The sequence below is a fragment of the Myodes glareolus genome, chromosome 22, assembly GCF_982192425.1.
Source record: "Myodes glareolus chromosome 22, mMyoGla1.1, whole genome shotgun sequence".
In the NCBI taxonomy this organism is placed as follows: domain Eukaryota; kingdom Metazoa; phylum Chordata; class Mammalia; order Rodentia; family Cricetidae; genus Myodes; species Myodes glareolus.
In genome coordinates, this window is record NC_142047.1 from 36,216,908 (window position 1) to 36,234,975 (window position 18,068).

At 52.1% G+C, this 18,068-nt stretch overlaps 1 protein-coding gene across 1 annotated transcript; it reads left to right on the forward strand.

Moving 5' to 3' along the window:
* The first annotated feature begins 9 nt into the window (after positions 1-9).
* Fhod1 (formin homology 2 domain containing 1) lies at positions 10-17,977 on the forward strand. The gene is made up of 22 exons (XM_087900270.1): positions 10-305; positions 8,305-8,411; positions 8,781-8,845; positions 9,193-9,260; positions 9,333-9,438; positions 9,526-9,620; positions 9,865-9,976; positions 10,062-10,156; positions 10,246-10,389; positions 10,489-10,646; positions 10,725-10,898; positions 12,406-12,527; positions 13,791-14,437; positions 14,867-15,022; positions 15,197-15,379; positions 15,465-15,584; positions 15,663-15,824; positions 16,578-16,768; positions 16,852-17,044; positions 17,121-17,283; positions 17,360-17,560; positions 17,645-17,977. Exons 1-22 carry the CDS (start codon positions 105-107, stop codon positions 17,725-17,727), a joined length of 3,546 nt encoding a protein of 1,181 aa, XP_087756396.1. The 5' UTR covers positions 10-104; the 3' UTR covers positions 17,728-17,977.
* The last annotated feature ends 91 nt before the right edge of the window (positions 17,978-18,068 follow it).

Here is an 18,068-nt window from a genome sequence, read left to right on the forward strand (position 1 = left end):
GGCTGAGAGCGTCCGGGGCCCGGCCCAGACACCGAAGTTAGTCTGGTTGAAGTTGCAGCCGTGCAGGGACACAGAGGCGTCCGGTGGGAGCCGGTGGCAGAGCCATGGCGGGCGAGGAAGAGCGCGGGGATGGGGACCCAGTATCAGTGGTAACCGTGAGAGTGCAGTACCTGGAAGACACCGACCCTTTCGCATGTGCCAACTTCCCGGAACCACGCCGGGCCCCCACCTGCAGCCTGGACGGGGCTCTGCCCCTGAGCGCGCAGATCCCCGCGCTGCACCGCCTCCTGGGGGCGCCTCTCAAGGTGAGGGGGCTGCGGAGAAATTTGCGCTCGGAAGTTGAGGTGGGCGGTGGGCAGTGCTTCTAGGATTAAGACTGTAGCGGACTCTCGCCTCCGGAAAAGTCTCGGGCTGGGGTCCCGGCGTACGCTCCTCTGCCTACAGGGGGAGACTCTCAAACTGAGACGTTGTAGAAGGAAAATGAGAGTTTGTGATTTGTTCCACCTAGGCGTCACTTGAAAGTAAGGCCCTCCTGAAGAGGTGCTTGGGGTCCCCTCGCTGCCTGTTTGTCAGGCTTGCTGCAGGGGCAGAGGGTCACTATTCGTTCGGGCTGTAGCGGACCGGGGAAGTGGAGTTGGGGAGGGACCCATTTCCACCTGCTTCAGGTAGATTAGGGGCGGGGCCACAAAGAGGGGCGGGCTTAGGGAGGACCTGGAGAGGAGGACTGGGTTTAGGACCTAGAGATTGGGGTGGGTGCTTGGAATACAGTCTCTCGCTGGCTAGTGGAGATTGGGAGTGCCCGCCAGGATGAGAGGAGTCCCTTGGAAGCAACCGAGCCCTAGCTTTGCGGACCTTGCACGGGTGGAAAAGCCCTTTGAGTCGCCGCCCCCACGGTCCCTTAGGCCCGCCGCTGGTTGCCTGCGCCTGGAAGGGAGGGGGCGGGCCAGTCTAATTTTAAACTGCTGGCCTGCCCTAGTTTGCCGGCCTTCCTAGGCTGACTTTGCAGTTAGAAAGGCTCATTTCCAGATGGCCAGAGGGACCACTCCTCCTCTCCAGGTCGCCTCCTCTAACTCACACCCCCCCCCCCCCCCCCGCAGGCATCCCTTTCCGGCTTGCTTTTTCCGGGCCAGGACTCCCGGAGGCATACAGGCTACCACCCCCCAGGGTTCCCGACCCGTGGGTTAGCTGGGAGCAGTGAGGAAGAAGGGAGGGAGTTGGTGGGGTGCCTCAATTGGGCGCGGGAGTTGCGCAAACATGGCCCCTAGGCCCGGGGTCTCCCCTGGAATGTGCCCTGAGCTCCAGGCCCCCAGACTGCATTCCTTGCGTTGCAGCCGCCAGTCCCGCCTCCAAGTGCAGGCAGGAGGGATCGAGGAAACTTGGCCTGGGGAGTGGCGGGTACCCAGACAGAGCCCCAGCTTTAAGACCCCAGCCGGAAAGATATTGCCCACCCTCCAGAGTTTTGGTGCAGTCAGCTTCTCCTGCTCTGTTCAGAGGGGTCTGGAGAAAGCATGTCCAGTCTGAAGTCACCTGGCATTCCGTCGGACTGCAGAGATAAGGGTGCTGAATTGAAACTGTTCGGACAGACTAGGGAGACAGAGATGTAGAACTGAGACCGCTTAGCCTCTAAACTAATGAAAGCTCTTGTCCCGAAATAAGGCAGAGGCTAAGGCATTTGCTCTATGTGTGCAAGACCCTGGGTTTGATCCTCAGTACCACAAGTCCATGTATGTATACATAAGGCTAGAGCAAAGGCAATAATCGCTCATTCTCTCTAGGACATCGCTCTTCACAGTTGGGAGCAGGCCTGGGTTATTAAAAACGAGGTTCAGAGATTCCTCTTTATTTAGAAAACTTTTGCATTGTTTTAGCCAGTACAACAAGGCCCCTGGGTTCAGAGAGAGAGAGTGTGTGTGTATGTGTGTGTGTGTGTATGTGTGTGTGTGTAGAAGTCTGTCCTCCCAGCCAGGTGCTGGGTCTTGTTCTCTGCTCCTTAGCTGAGGACACTTCTGAGCTCCATGAGAGATGCGTTTCCTACTCCAGCCTGTACTTCTTGGTCTGGCCACCTTCAGCATCTCCACTGCTGCCCGGAGAACTGCCCCTACCCCCGCTTTGGGAAAGGCGTAAAGTTACCACACTGTGTAGAGCCAGAACTCCCTGGAGTTGGCGACTTTGCCAGGAGTGGTCAGATGCACTGTGATGTGCTGGTCCCAAATATAAACTGTGACCACAGACTCAAAATAGAAGGCTGGAGGAAGAGGGACTGAGAATAGGGCAGGGGCAGGGACATCAGAGAACCGAGGGAGGAGGAGAGCGGGGGGGGCTCCCTGCAGGAAATTTCCTCTCCAGCTGCTTCCTCTCCAGATCCTATAAGTGGGTGCCCCGGAAGCACAGGCATGAGTTAAGTATACCTTGCTTACCTTCTAGAAGGAGGAGATGGGCTGGAAGCCCAGACGTCCCTGCTGTAGGTTATAGAGCAAATGTAGGGTAACAAGTTCGCTACCCACTGCTTTATTCTGTGTGGAGTTGTCTGGAAGAAGGTAGATTACGGTAATCAGACTTCTGCCCTCCTATTCTGGGTACTGGCCTGTCACCCTCGCAGACCCTACAACCTCCCCTGGGCTCCTATCCCATACCCTGTTGGACTCCAGTTCCTCCCGGGACTCCCTTTTTAAGCCACTCAGAGCTTGCCAGCCTGAGAAACTTTACTCATTTCCTCCAAGTCTAGGAGGAAGCTCCTGGCCACAGCCTCTGACTCATCTTCTGTCCTGGGTGGGGGCAGGGGAGGCTGGCAATACTGTAGGCTAGGCCTAGTGTCCCTAGGGAACTCCCAGAGTCTTTCTCCCAGTTAAGCTTGGGCTCTTTCACGGATTTACCCTGCCCCGGGGGAGGGGAGAGAATTGACGTTTTAACCCTAATCCCAATCTACAAGGCCTATCTTTCCTTCTGGGAAGAGCCTTAGACCTTTTCCTGAGAGCCAAGGCCCTGCTGCTGTCTGGTGTCCGACTGACATCCTTGGACTCTGGGCGGAGAGACCTGGAAAGCTCTTGGACCGTGCATCGAAGGCTAGGGAGTCCCACAGCGAGGATTGCCCTCAGGTGTTTGGTCATTAGCATCAGTTTCCTGGCTGACCGTGACTAAAAGGGAGCAAAGGTGGACCGAGGTGCCAGAGTGTGTCCTGACTCCACCCCAGCCTCCGTTTAACCCTCCTAACTCTGTGGCCAGAAAGCTCAAGTACGACCTGACCTGCAGGGACAGATGCCAACCGAAGGGGTCCCCAAAGGTTTTCTTTTCGGCGTTCTGCAGACTAGGCAGGTATTACCAACTGAGCTACATCCCCTTATTCCCCCACCTAGGAATTTTTCTTTTCCAGGCAGGGTTGTTTCACAAACTGTCTGCAAATTCGCATTCTTCCTGCCTCAGGTTCATGAATGCTAGTGTTATAGGCATATGCCACCATGCACAACCCCCTAAGGATTAAGAGGCGGGGTGGGGTGGGGTGGGAGGGCTTAGCTGTTGATAAACTGAGCTCTCTAGTTCTCTGCCATGGGAGTCTCCAGAAAACTAGAAAACTGGGGTAGGAGCATGAGTGGTGGTTTTCCAAGCCTTCCTGTAGTCTGAATGTTCCATCCCATCCACTGGTCCTTCTGAGCTATAGCCTGGCGAGAGACTCTACAGCCTAGATCTTAGACATGGTAGACGGGCAAAAGTAGAGTTTTCCTAGTGTCTGTGTGCACTTGCTTATTTGTGTTCTTTCACTAGAACTGGGAAGACCAGTTTGGGGTATTTACAGAGTCCAAGAAGTTTCGAAGCAATATTGTAGGTCTCCCTCCCTCCATCCTCTTCTCTGACACAGTTTTTCTATAACATTCCCAAGACCCATCCACCTAAGATATGGGTCAGTTAACCCTGGTTCTGTTCAGGGCTGTGTTTGTCTATGGCAGTTCACGATACTTCTTTTTGTTTTGTTTTGGACTTTTTCTTTCGTTTTTGTTTTTGAGACAGGATCTCCCTGTAGAGGCCTAGGTGGAACTCACAGAGATCCACCTGCCCCACTCTCTCAGCCCCCGGTGCTGGGATTAAAGGCCCTATTATTTTGTTCTTTTGAGACTGGGTCTCATTATATATCACTGACTGGCGTACATATAACTAAATATGGATGTCCTACATCAGGCTGGCTTGCAGAGACTCCTGCCTCTGCCTCCTGGGCGCTGCGATGATATAGGTGTGCACCACTATGCCTGACTGTATTTCTGAGCTTTGTTTTACTTGCTTGTTAAAATGGAAAATCAGATGAAGCAGACAGCCTAGAATGAGGCATGGGGGCTTGCACCTACAATTCCAGTATTTGGATAGCTGAGTCGGGAAGGTTGCCATGAGTTTGAAGCGAGTCTGGACTATATAAGAGGCCCTATCCAGAAGGGGAGAAGAAAGAAAAGGGAGTAGGAGAGGTAAGAGGAGAAAAAGAAAAGAAAACTAGGCATTATAAGCCTGCAATAGAGGTGAAAGCAGGAAGATCAGGAGTCAACCTCAGCTACGGTTGCAAGTTCTAGGCCAACCTTGGCTACAGGATACCTTATCTTTTTGTCTTTCTTATTTTTTTTAAGGCAAACTGCTTATCTAATACTGAAGAGGTGCATAACAAAGGCAGGTTTCTTTGCCTAAGGCACATCCTTGTTGCTCAGGAAGTCATGGAGTAGCTGGGGCCTCAGATAACAGAAAACTTGCTATTCAAAGCAAATGGGTCCTGCATTCAGTAGTCCAATTATTTCCTAAAACAAGAGTCTTTCAGCATGAATTCTACCCTATCCTCCATCTTCATTTTTCCCTGCCCTATCTATTCTTTCTTAAATGATTACACTGTTATCAAAAACAGCAGGGGGCCAGTGATTCGACTCTGGGTTAGGGTGCCAAGCCTGTACTGATGTGGAGAACGAGGTCTGGTCCTCTGCCCTCCATGAGCATCTTGGCATACACACAGCCATACTCCTATATTAAGTAAATAAATAATTGTTTAAATAGGAAGTAGACACCATGGTCTGCTCAGCTTTATCTATCTACATATGAAACCATATTAAATTGAGTGGAGGATTTGGTCAAATACATTATTTACATGTTTAAAATTCTCAAAAAAGTTATATTAAACCCCCCAAAACAAACAAACAAAACCTCTGTCAGTCCAGTGAGGTAGCCTGTATCTGTACTCCTAGAGAACAGAAAGGCTGGAGAAGCAGGAATCCTCCTCAGCTATGGTGAGCTTTAGGCCAGCCTAGACTACATGAAATCTTGTCTCAAAATAAACATAATTAATTAAAGAATGTATAGCATAATAATAATAATAATATATAGCAAATAATAAAGTAAGGATATGGCCCAGTGATTTCATATTTACCTAACGTGAAAAGGGCTGTGGGTTTGGTTCCCAGCTCTATAAAAGACAAATTTATTTATTTATTCATTAAAAACAAACAGAGGAAGCAGGTGTAGTAGTACATACCTTTAATCCCAACACAGAGGCAGGAGGATCTCTGTGAGTTCAAGGCCAGCTTAGTCTACAAAGTGAGTTCCAAGATAGCCAGTGCTACATAGCCTGTATCAAAAAAAAAAAATCAAACACCAATAATAAAAACAGAGGTTTGAGAAATTGCCCTGTGGTTAAGAGCCTTCACCACTCTTGCAAAGGACGGGGAGGGGGGTACACATGAGTTTGGGCTGCCAGAAAAGCCTGAGCTGAGAGACTAAGGAGATAACAACATGGCTGGAGGCCAGGGTGAGGGAAGCTTGGGAAGAAGGGGGGGGGGATGGGTACCTACCCAGAAGATGGAGGCCAGAAGTGAGGAAGACAGAAGCCAGGGTGGAGGATGGAGGCCCATACATTGTGCTGACCTAAAGCATTGTCATCTGAGATTAGGGTTTGGGCTTGCTCAAACCTGGCCCAGTCCCAGGGTGTGAGAAAAGAGTCCCAGAGGTTTGCCCTCTGAATGGCGATCCCAGGAAGGGGCCATGGAGTGTGAAGGATATGCACCATCTTGCCGGCAGGAAGTCTGTCCTTCTTGCTGTTGACCTGATTCTGGCCCCCAACCTCCCTCTTCCGCCCAGGACAGACAACTGAGAGCCCAAGAAAACAGGCCTGGAGGCACTGGCCTCTAAAATGATCTCTAGACCTTTCCCTATAATGGGCTTTTCCCTTTAACTGGCAGGATTGCATGGTTGAAGTAGTTGGGGGAAAAATTTAAACTTGTTGAGCTGAGGAGGCAGGAGTGGTGACCAGGAACCTCAGGACTGTGTTCCTTTCCCCAAATCGCATCCTGGAGGGAGAAGACCATTCTCTGCTTACTTAGGGTGGAGCAAGGTGCGTGGAAGAAGGAGGACAGGATGGTGGGCCTAATATCTCTGGAAGTACTACTTTGGCCCATATTCAGCTGTTCCTGGCCACATACCTGGGTGTGCAAGGGGTTGTCAGGTATTTATAGCAGTGTGGTACATCCTTAGAGCTCACAGAAGTTGTGAATCCACATTCATTAGTAATTTTTTTTTCTGAGTCAAGGCTGACTTGTCGATGTTTTCTGCTGTGTCCTGCAGATCTAAAACTAGTCTCTGGTTCGTGGATGTGCCGGTGAATGAGCTGTTTATTATTCTATGTGTGATCTGGAGGCAGATCCTCCAGTCCTAGCAATACTGTGGCCATGTTGCTTGGCTGGAATGGGGTGGGTTTGGGGGAGGCTGCCTTCAGTTAAGCTCTGGCCCTGACGAGATACCCCAGTCCTGGGAACTTGCAGTCCCCTCTCAGACCTGTTCCCAGTAGACCCAGGAGATGACTCTGCTCCCTGGAGGAGAGAGTCCAGGCCCGCCCAAGGCGCCCAAGGGAGGGCAGGCGGCCAGACAGGAAGTTGGACAGAGAACAGGCTGGAGTGTTTGTCCTGTGTCCCATGTCCCAGGCAAGGGGCGGGGTGGGGATAGGGGATCACCCAAAGGCCCCACAGGTTAAACTGCCAGGAAGGAGCCAGATCAGGCCCTGAGGCAAGAGCAAGAGTGCTAACCAGAGGCAGAAGCAGGCGGACAGAAGCTCAACTGACTTCCTTTCCCCCCAGGGACCAAGATCAGCTAAAAGCTCTTGGGTAGGGTTCAGAGCAGGGCAGAACTGACCAAACCCCAGGAAAAATGTTGACGGTCACTTGCCCTGTGAGATAGCCCCCAAAAGACCCCCCCCTTCCTCCCCAGAGCTAGGGGGATTTTGATTAGCTTGGCATGTCAACACTGTGCTAATGGGGGGAGTTGAGAGAGGTACACAGGGTGCCCCTAGAGTTCTGGGACCTAGGCTTCTCTATAAACACTTTCTCTTTTCTTCTTTCAGTTTTATTTTATGTACATTAGTGTTTTGCCATGGGTTTCTGGTCCCCTAGAACTGGAGTTAAGTTGCCATGTGGTTGCTGGGAACTGAACTCAGGTCCTCTGAAGAGCAGCCAGTGCTCTTAACCGCCAAGCCATCTCTCAAGCCCCTACTCTCTCCCCCCTCCCTTTTAAGATTTTAATTTAATCTTTATTTTGAATGGGTATGAGTTATTTGCCTTCATGTATGTCTATGTACCACCAGTGTGCCTGGTGCCTGTGGAAGCCCAAAGAAGGCATCAGATTCCCCCAGAATTGGAGATTAACAAACAGTTGTAAGCTGCCATGGAGGTGCTGGCAACTGAACCCAGGTCCTCTGCTGGAGCAGCAAGTGCTCTTAATCACGGAACCATATTTTTAGCACCAATAATAATTTTCTAGAGAACCAAGTGGCGAGCCAGGATGAGGAAGGAAACATGAGAAATGAACAAAAGATGGAACTGACGTCTTCCTGCTTGAGGTCTGACTGCATCAGACTCAAAAATCTGAGGTCCATCTAGAATGGCCGTAACTGTAGCTCACTTGGAGAAAGGACAGAAAGCCTCTGCGACGTGGAAGGACTAGGGAGTCTGTGGACAGTGTCTGCTGTGTATCCCAGCTGGGTTTGCACCTCTCTGAACACTTCACACTTTCTCTCTGAACTTGAGTGCTTTTGTGACTGAAGCTTATCACCCCAAGAGGCTGTGAACTTCCTTGAAGGTAGCAACTTCCTGCTGTCTTCCTCCATGCCCCTTCCTCATTTGTGCTTGTTAGGGTAAAATAAAAAGCAAAAACCAAACAAACAACCCCCAAAAATGCAGGGCTGTAGTTCAGTGGTTTAGCATGTGGGAAGTCCTGGGCTTGATTCCTAATAGCACCAAAACAAACAACAATCTGACCGCAGCGCTGGCCCTAATAGCTATATTCCTTTGTCTCCAGCTGGAGGACTGTGCGTTGCAAGTGTCCCCGTCTGGATACTACCTGGACCCGGAACTGTCCCTAGAAGAACAGCGGGAGATGCTGGAGGGCTTCTATGAAGAGATCAGGTCAGAGCTGAAAGGGGGAGGGAGGCTAAGGAGCCCCTCCTGCTTCTTTTCAGGGGCTTGAGTAGGTCTGGCCCAAACCCCCCAACCTTGTCCCCACCAGGGTCCAGCTCAGGTATCAGCAGCTGAAACAGTCTATAGCCTGGGCTGTAGGTAAATGCAGGAATGATGCTAGGGGGATCCCCACTATTACCTGGCAATTGGGGCACTCTCACATACAGTTACGTGTGTTTGTTTATACTCTCCTGTTTGGCACACTTGGGCCCTGGAATAGCAGTTGGGAGGAAGGAGTGGGCCAGGGTTCACTTGTGGATGTCTTTGCTCTGAAAGTGGAATCAGCTGGGAACCACTGACATGGCTGTTTGATTTCAGCAAAGGTCGGAAGCCCACATTGATCCTGCGAACCCAGCTCTCTGTAAGGGTCAATGCTATCTTGGGTAAGTGCGTAACATCTTTGGTGTTCAGCAATCCCCTGATGTCTTATTCCCTGCTTTTCCTCCGTAGCCTAGTTGGCCTAGCTTCTTTCAGGCCTGTGCTGGACTATGGATTGAGTGGACTGGAGATTTGATATGTCCTCCTCTCTCCCTTCCCTGACCTTTGCTTCTGGGGTCGAGACTGACTGATGCTGCAGCTGGGCTGAAGTAATGGTACCCAGCATCAGAAAGTGGAAGGGAGGTTTGGGAATGCTAGACTTTTCTGTGGCGGGAGGCTGTGGTTGTGTGTTAGTGGAAGGATGCACTGGCTGTGTTCCCTTGAGTTGCTCATGGCCACTTACCCCTTGCAGAAAAGTTGTACGGTTCCAGCGGCCCTGAGCTCCGCCGATCTCTCTTCTCATTGAAGCAGATATTCCAGGTAAGATCCAGAGGTGGGCTGAGGGTTGGTGTCCAGCCCAGGCCCCCTTAAGCTTCCCTGTGGTGCCTCCAGGAAGACAAGGACCTGGTGCCTGAATTTGTACACTCAGAGGGGCTGAACTGCCTGATCCGTGTGGGTGCTGCTGCTGACCACAACTACCAGAGCTACATCCTTCGAGGTCAGCGCCACACTTTCTCCTTGACCTTTGATCCCATGCCCCTCTCAGCTCCCACCCCCACTGACCTCTTCCCATTTCTGTCTCTAGCCCTGGGCCAGCTGATGCTCTTTGTGGATGGGATGCTGGGGGTGGTGGCCCATAGTGAGACCGTGCAGTGGCTATATACACTGTGTGCCAGCCTGGTAAGTGGCTCTGTATAAACACGCACTCTTTTCCTATTGTTTCTTCTGAGCCTCAGTTCCCTCTTCTACGAAGTGGGAAGGGTTGGGGTAAACCTGAGGGCCCTTGCAAACTAAATGACACTTTCAAGTCCAGGCCCAGAACCAGGATCTTTCTGCCTAGACTCTTCTCTTTGGGTCCAGCCCCTCCTCCAGGAACTAGCAGTCTGGTCCAAGCCCCACTCATGTGGATTGTCTTCTCTCCCAGTCCCGCTTGGTTGTAAAGACCGCCCTGAAGCTGCTGCTGGTGTTTGTGGAGTATTCTGAGAGCAACGCACCACTGTTCATCCAGGCAGTCAACTCTGTAGCCAGCACAGCCGGTCAGAACCGTCTTCCCCTTCGCCGCCACTCAACCCTCTCCCCCACCGCTCCCACCCCATGACTGCCTCCCTTCCCATTCCGCAGGTACTCTTCCCTGGGCCAACTTGGTGTCCATCCTCGAAGAGAAGAATGGGGCTGACCCTGAGCTGTTGGTGTACACTGTCACTCTCATTAACAAGGTATGAAACCGGGACCAGGTCCCTGCCGTGGACCCTTGGCCCATGAGCCCACACATCAGCCTGAGCCTTGGTTCCGTGGTTCCTTCCAGACGCTGGCAGCACTCCCGGACCAGGACTCCTTCTATGATGTGACTGATGCCCTGGAGCAGCAGGGCATGGAAGCGCTGGTCCAGCGCCTCCTGGGCACTGCTGGTACTGATGTTGACCTGCGGACACAGCTAATGCTCTATGAGGTGGGTCTGGTCGGGGTGGGGGGAGAGGCGCAGTTCCCCAGTGTCTGTTCCTTTTATCGGGCCTCAGCCGCTTGCTCACCTCTTGGCCACCCCCATCAGAGTGCCCTTCGGTTAGAGGATGGAGATATGGAAGAGGCTGCAGCGGCTGCAGCCGCAGGTGGCCGACGGGAGCGGCGGAAGCCATCCTCGGAGGAGGGCAAAAGGAGCCGAAGATCACTAGAAGGTGGAAGCTGTCCTGTGCGTGCCCCAGAACCAGGGTAAGTCCATGCCTGGGTATATGTGAAGGGGTGAATCTGCCAGGCATGATCCTGTCTGTTAACAGGCCTGGCCTCTAGCTCCACAGGCCCTGCTTCACCAGTAGGCGCCACCTCCACTGGCCCCACCTCGCCCGCAAGTCCAGCCTACAGCCCCCCTGGCCCAGCCTCTGGCCACCGTACCTCAGTGAACCTCTTCCCTACCATTTCTGTGGGACCCTCAGTGGACAGTTCCTGTGAGAGAAGCATCTACAAGTGAGTAGGGAAATCGAACCCCACCCCCAGGTCCTGTCTCCACCTGTCCCTCCACTTTGCGCCCCTCCATGGGCTCTCGGCCTCCTCTGCCCAAACGCGTGCTTTCTCTTTCTTTTCAGACTTCACCAAACTGCTCCCGTTTGGTAAGTGGCTGCTGGAGGGTGGGGACTGGCTCTGACCGGACCTCCTCCTTCTGTGTCTTCTCTTTCTGTAGTTCCTGTGTTCCACCTCGCCTGCCTTGGCCTCTTGTTATGTCCCCTCCTCACTTTCTGTCCTCCCATTTCTGTCACTCTTTCTGCTTTGTCTGCGTCATCACTGCACCCTGTCTGGCTTCCTGTCCGTTTCTACCACTTCCAGTTTCCCCCGTGTCCTGCCACCCCAGCCCTCTTCTACCACTGTGACACTACTGTCCAGCTCCGTATGAGTACAGCACATGGGCCTTGAAATGGAGCTGGCACCATAGTTACCATGTCTTCCTCTCGTCCCCCTACCCAGCGCCCCTGAGAGCCCACCTGTCCCCCAGTCCCTTACTGGGCAGGCCAGGCTAGAGTAAGTACAGAGGCCAGTCTGCCAGACCTGCCATGTGCTCAGGGCTTCAGCATTGCTTGCCCAGCAGGAGTTCATATAACCCTACTAGAAGGATTCTCAGAAACCCCTTCTCCCAGACTTATGTCTCCTTAGTAACCCAAAGACTTAAGCATTGGGAGGGGTTCACTGGACCGTAGTGCTTCCTATGCTTCAGTACTTATACCTGAGTAGCTTAGACTGGGAATAGCTTGTGAGTGAGTTTGGAGAGATCTTTAAAGTGAGGTGTGGATGGTGGAGGAATCTAAGGCTGAAGAAAGGGCAGGCAGGGACTGAACTGACAGAGGCTGGAGGCATGAGAGGAGACACTAGAGACGGGTTTGGGGCACACAGCTTGTCACCCCAGCACTTGGTGGTGGAGATAAGGAGGGTCCGGAATGCAAGGTCATCTTCAGCTACGTAGTGAGTTTTGGGCTAGTTTGGCCTACATGAGACTCTGTCTCAAAAAGGGGGGCAGGGAATGAGAAGAGAGGAAGGAAGGAAAGGAACAGAAGACAGCAGTAGATTGCATTCATTATTTTAACACAAACTGAGTGTACCACTTCATAGGCCCTTTTCTCAACCGTAACTCTCAAAAGCAGACAGACATGCAAGAGAAAGTCTGTTGTACCTATTGGGACAACTATCCCCTTCCCTTACCCTAAGGGCATTGTCTAGAATCAGCAAGGCTGCACGTTAGACATCAAGTAGAACTTCTGTACTTTGACCAAGAATGCTGAATTGTTTGTAACTCCCCAGATGTGGAGAACTGAATGGGGTCGGGCTTTGTGGGGTGGGCAGAGGTATGCCTCGTGCATGGACTGTTTCCTGTGCCTGTGTGTGCTTGCAACTGAGGGCAGTGCCCAGCAGCTCAGCAAGGCATGTGTACCACCCTGGGCTGGACTTGGGGCAGGCACTATCACTGACAAGTACCTCTCCTCAGAGCCCGGTTCCTGGAGAACGTGGCAGCAGCAGAAACAGAGAAGCAAGCTGCTCTGGCCCAGGGCCGGGCAGAGACACTGGCTGGGGCCACTGTTGATGAGGCTGATGGATCATCGTCATCAGGTGGGTAGATGCTCAGGCAGAATCCAATCATACTGTTTTCTTTTTAAGATAAACAAACAAACCCTAGGGGCTGGAGAGATGGTTCAATCAGCAGTTAATAGAGCTTGTTGCTCTTGCAGAGGACCGTCTTTCATTGATTCCCAGCATTCATATGGTAATTCACAATCTTCTATATATAACTCTATTTCAGGGAATCCTATGCTGCCTTCTTAATGACTTTTTAAAGATTTATTTATCTTATGTGCATTGGTGTTTTGCCTGCCTGTCTGTGTGAGGGTGTTGGATCCTCTGAAACTGGAGTTGCAGACAGTGGTGAGCTGCCATGTGGGTGCTGGGAATTGAATGCTGCTCCTCTGGAAGAACAATGATTGCTCTTAACTGCGGAGCCACCTCTCCAACCCCTTAATAATTTTTTAAATTAAGCTATAATTATATCATTTTCTCCTTCCCTTTCCTCCCTTCAACCTCCCCCCTTATACCTCTCATCTTGTCTTTTTCAAATTCATGGCCTCTTTTTTTAATTGTTGTTATTAGTACCTCCACAGGTACCAGGCATGCACTTGTTGCACATACATATGTACAGGCAAAACACTCATACACATAAATGTTTTTGTTATTGTTTTTGAAGACAGGGTTTCTCTATGTGTAGCCCTGGCTATTCTGGAGCTTGCTCTGTAGACCAGGCTGGCACTCACAGAGATCTGCCTGCCTCTGCCTCCCAATTGCTGGGATTAAAGGCGTGCGCCACCACCACTGCAAAAATGTTTTTTAAAAGATACATATGTCCCAGGCAGTGGTGGTGCACACCTTTAATCCCAGCACTCAGGAGGCAGAGGCAGGTGGATCTCTGTGAGTTCGAGACCAGCCTGATCTACAAGAGTAAGTTCCAGGATAGGCTCCAAAGCTACAGAGAAACCCTGTCTTGAAAAACAAAAACAAACAAACAAAAGATATACACATACATATACACACACATAGATAGAGATAACCAAAATCCCTTTATTTGTGTGTGTGTGTGTGTGTGAGCAAGTGAGAGTGTATACCATATGTTTATGGGCATCCATGGAGGCCAGAAGAGGCTATCACAGCCTTGAAACTGGAGTTATGAGTGTTTGGTTGTAAGCCACCCAGCTTTACATGCTAGGAACTGAACTTAGGGTCTTATCTGCTGAGCCATCCATCTCTCCAGATCCTCACACCCTCACTGCCATGTTGCTTTCTTGCCCCACAGAGGGCATGTAACTGACACTTACCTTTTACTAGGCACCAGGGAACTGTGGGACTCCCCAGAGCCAGCCTCTGCACCTAGAACACCTCGGAGCCCTGTTTCCCGAGTCCTGCTCCGGACCCAGCGAAGTCTTGAGCCAGAGTCCAAGGAGCCAGTGTCACCACCAAGTCCTAAGGCTGATCCTGTCCAGGAACTTCCTACCCGTGTACCCAAGCTCTGCATTGGGGACTTGGACTTCTCAGATCTGGGGGAGGATGAAGACCAGGACACATTAAATATGGCATCTGTGGAGTCTGAAAAAACATTCCCACTCCTATCACATCCACCGTCCTCACTCCCCGGGGGTCCCCCACCTCCACCCCCACCTCCCCCACCCATCTTAGGCTCCTGCCCACCACCTCCGCCCCCACCTCCCCCACCCATCTTTGGCTCCTGTCCACCACCTCCGCCCTTGGCTGCCCCTCTTGCCCATTCAGCCCTTGACGGCCCAATCCTTCCCACCAAAAGGAAGACAGTCAAACTTTTCTGGCGGGAACTCAAACCAGCAGGGGCTTCTGGCTACTCTAAAAGCCGCTTTGGACCTTGCCCTACCCTGTGGGCCTCTCTGGAACCTGTCTCCGTAGACACAGCTCGGCTGGAGCACCTGTTTGAGTCCCGGGCCAAGGATGTGCTACCCACCAAGGTAAATCGGCTTGACAGGCAGAACTGGGAGTTCAGGGACTGAGTTTTTAGAGCCAGTTCCTCATTTCCCACATGGGGAAATACAGAGAAAGGAGATTTGTCTGAGACTTTCTAGGAATCAGCAGAGTTCTCATTAGAAATATCCGTTTATTCCCAGGCCTTAAATCTCTCTTATCTCCAGTTGTAGATTCATTAGGCCATTCAGAGGGGATTTTAGTGTGTCCTCTTTTTTTTTAGTCCCCCACCCCCACCCCAAGACATGGTTTCTCTGTATAACAGCCTTGGCTTCTTTGTAGACCAGACTCACAGATTTGCCCGTCTCTGCCTCTGCTTCCCAAGCGCTGGGATTAAAGGCTTACAGTGTCCTGTGAAGGAACTGCCCCAGCTAGTTCCTTCCCTTCCCCCAACTGCTATCCTCCCAACCTTGCAGAAAGCTGGTGAGGGCCGCCGGACAATGACTACAGTGCTGGACCCCAAGCGCAGCAATGCCATCAACATTGGCCTAACCACTTTGCCCCCTGTGCATGTCATCAAGGCTGCCCTGCTCAACTTTGATGAATTTGCTGTCAGCAAGGATGGCATTGAGGTGAGACTACCCTAAGGAATTTCTGGTCCTTCTAGTGGTAGGCATAGGCATGCCATTTCTGTAGGGCATCCCCCCAAACCTGGGACTCCGTAGAAAGCCTAGGGAGGGGTAGGAGACGTCTTAGGTCTTGGATGAATATTGAAAGTCTCTATGGGGCGGTGGCTGCATCTTCAGAAACTGCTGACCATGATGCCCACTGAGGAAGAGCGGCAGAAGATTGAAGAAGCCCAGCTGGCCAACCCTGATGTGCCCCTGGGCCCAGCTGAGAATTTCCTGATGACGCTTGCTTCCATTGGAGGCCTGGCTGCACGCCTACAGCTCTGGGCCTTCAAGCTGGACTATGACAGCATGGAGCGGGTACCTGGGTCATGGAGTGGGCTAGGTGGTAGGAACAGGGGAGTAGTGACCATGTAGCCTGAGGGCTCCTTGTCCCTCACACCAGGAAATTGCAGAGCCACTGTTTGATCTGAAAGTGGGCATGGAACAGCTGGTGCACAATGCCACCTTCCGCTGCATTCTGGCTACCCTTTTGGCTGTTGGCAACTTCCTCAATGGCTCCCAGGTAAGTGAAAGCACTTGGGGGACTGGAGGTCCAGGCTCTGGAACCAGCTAGGACCAGACTGAGACAGGGTCCTTTCAGAGCAGTGGCTTTGAGCTGAGCTACCTGGAGAAGGTGTCAGAAGTGAAGGACACAGTGCGCCGGCAGTCACTGCTGTACCATCTCTGTTCCCTGGTGCTCCAGACCCGGCCTGACTCCTCTGACCTCTACTCAGAAATTCCTGCCCTCACCCGCTGTGCCAAGGTTGGTACCAGGCAGATTCCACTAAGACTGGCTGAGGGCTGTGAGGCACCGCTTCTTGGGGGGCAGATCCTTCTGTGTGGGCAGCTGTGCCAGGGCTTGCTGAGACTGTAGATCTGTGAGCTATATCCTCTGCCAGTGGACTCTAATGGCTTGACCCCACCATTCAACTCTGTGGGTCTGTTTAGTTGTCACTTCCTCCAAGCCTTTTCTGTTCTTGCTTGGAGTAACTGGACTGGCCTGTCTTTTGTATTAAACTGTAAACTATTTCTTTTCTTTTTCTTATTTTGGTGATGCAGGGGTCTGAATTAAGGGTCTTATGCAATGAAACCTAACATTCTTCCACCGAACTCCATCCCCTGCCCACTTTTTACTTTCTGAGAGAGGATCTTTTTGTTTTGTTTTTCGTTTGTTTTCTCGAGACAGGCTTTCTCTGTGTAGACTTGGAGCCTGTCCTGGAACTTGCTCTGTAGACCAGGCTGGCCTCAAACTCACAGAAATCCACCTGCCTCTGTCTTCTAAGTGCTGGGATTAAAGGTATGTGCCTTTAATTAAAGGCCTGGCCTCTGAGATAGGATCTGAGTTGCCCAGGAGGACCTGAACAAACACTGTAGCCCACACTGTCCAGCCTGGACCCAGACACAGCTGAGACCTGGCCTCACAGGCCAGGCATGGCAGTGCGAACTGGAATGTAGCATTCAGGCCTCAAGCAGTGACTTGTATATATGACAGCTGATTACCCCTCTTGCTTTTTAGGTGGATTTTGAGCAGCTGACCGAGAACCTGGGGCAGCTGGAGTGCCGGAGCCGGGCAGCCGAAGACAGCCTTCGGAGCTTAGCAAAGCATGAGCTAGCCCCAGCTCTGCGTGCCCGCCTCACCCACTTCCTGGCCCAGTGTACCCGGCGGGTAGCCATGCTAAGGGTCGTGCACCGCCGAGTCTGCAACAGGTAGGGCCATGAGCGCGTGCGCGAGAGGACTGCCACCACCAAGCAGGGGTCACCATCCACATCTCCCACTACGACCTGCCTAGGTTCCATGCCTTCCTGCTCTACCTGGGCTACACGGCGCAGGCAGCCCGGGAAGTTCGCATCATGCAGTTCTGTCACACCCTGAGAGAGTTTGCACTCGAGTATCGGACCTGCCGGGAACGAGTATTGCAGCAGCAGCAGAAGCGAGCTACCTACCGCGAGCGCAACAAGACCCGAGGGCGCATGATCACCGAGGTAAATGCCCTTTAGGTCTTGCCTGCCACCCCAAGGTTCCTTTTTCTTGCTCCTAACTACTCTTCTTCCCGTTTAGACAGAGAAGTTCTCAGGAGTGGCTGGGGAAGCCCCCAGTAACCTGTCTGTCCCAGTGGCCGTGGGCAGTGGACCAGGACGGGGTGATGCCGACAGTCATGCCAGTATGAAGAGTCTGCTTACCAGCAGGCCGGAAGACACCACGCACAGCCGGCGCAGCAGAGGTAGGGTTTGTAGCAGCTGCTAGGGAAATGTGTTCTAATCTACCTTAGCCTGATTTTCCTCCCTGGTCTCCCTTAGGCACGGTCCAGAGCAGTTCCCCAGTCACACACACAGCAGTGGGGCCCTCCACTCCATCCCCTGAGGAGACTTCAGGTTCCGGTTTACCCAGTGATACATCCGATGAGATAATGGATCTGCTGGTGCAGTCAGTTACCAAGAGCAGTCCCAGAGCCTTAGCTGCTCGGGAAAGGAAGCGCTCTCGTGGCAACCGCAAGTCCTGTGAGTATCCCCTTACAAGCCCACTGACCCCCCCCAATTCCCGACACCTCCCCCCCAACCTGTGACCCTGCTCTGTCACTACAGTGAGACGGACACTGAAGAGCGGGCTTGGAGATGACCTGGTGCAGGCACTGGGACTAAGCAAAGCTCCTGGCCTGGAGGTGTGAGCGTGCTACCACCAGGAAATCTATCTGGATACAGCTACAGTACAAGAGACTGAGCACAAAGAGGGCCTGGAGTAGAAATCTGGTTCAGAAGCCTGCACCCAGGGAACCAGTATTGTGATCAGTATTAGATGTGTGTGTGTGTGTGTGTTTGTGTGTGTGCATGCGCGCGCGTGTGTGTTTATGCATGCACGTGTATTCTGCATGTGCGAGTTCCCTATTTGGAACAAAATAATAAAGTTTACCTAGCTAATCCAAGAGCCTTTTTCCTCTTCGAAGGTCTCTGCCTAGCTGAGCCAAGAAAGAAGTAATATAGGACTAATTTTTCCTACTTTGTACATTAT

Coding starts and splice junctions, on each gene's coding strand:
- Fhod1 (XM_087900270.1), top strand. CDS start 105: ATGGCGGGCGAGGAAGAGCGCGGGGATGGGGACCCAGTATCAGTGGTA. Junction 9,439..9,525: donor CCAGAGCTACATCCTTCGAG/GTCAGCGCCACA, acceptor TTCTGTCTCTAG/CCCTGGGCCAGCTGATGCTC. Junction 10,899..12,405: donor TGTGAGAGAAGCATCTACAA/GTGAGTAGGGAA, acceptor ACCTCTCCTCAG/AGCCCGGTTCCTGGAGAACG.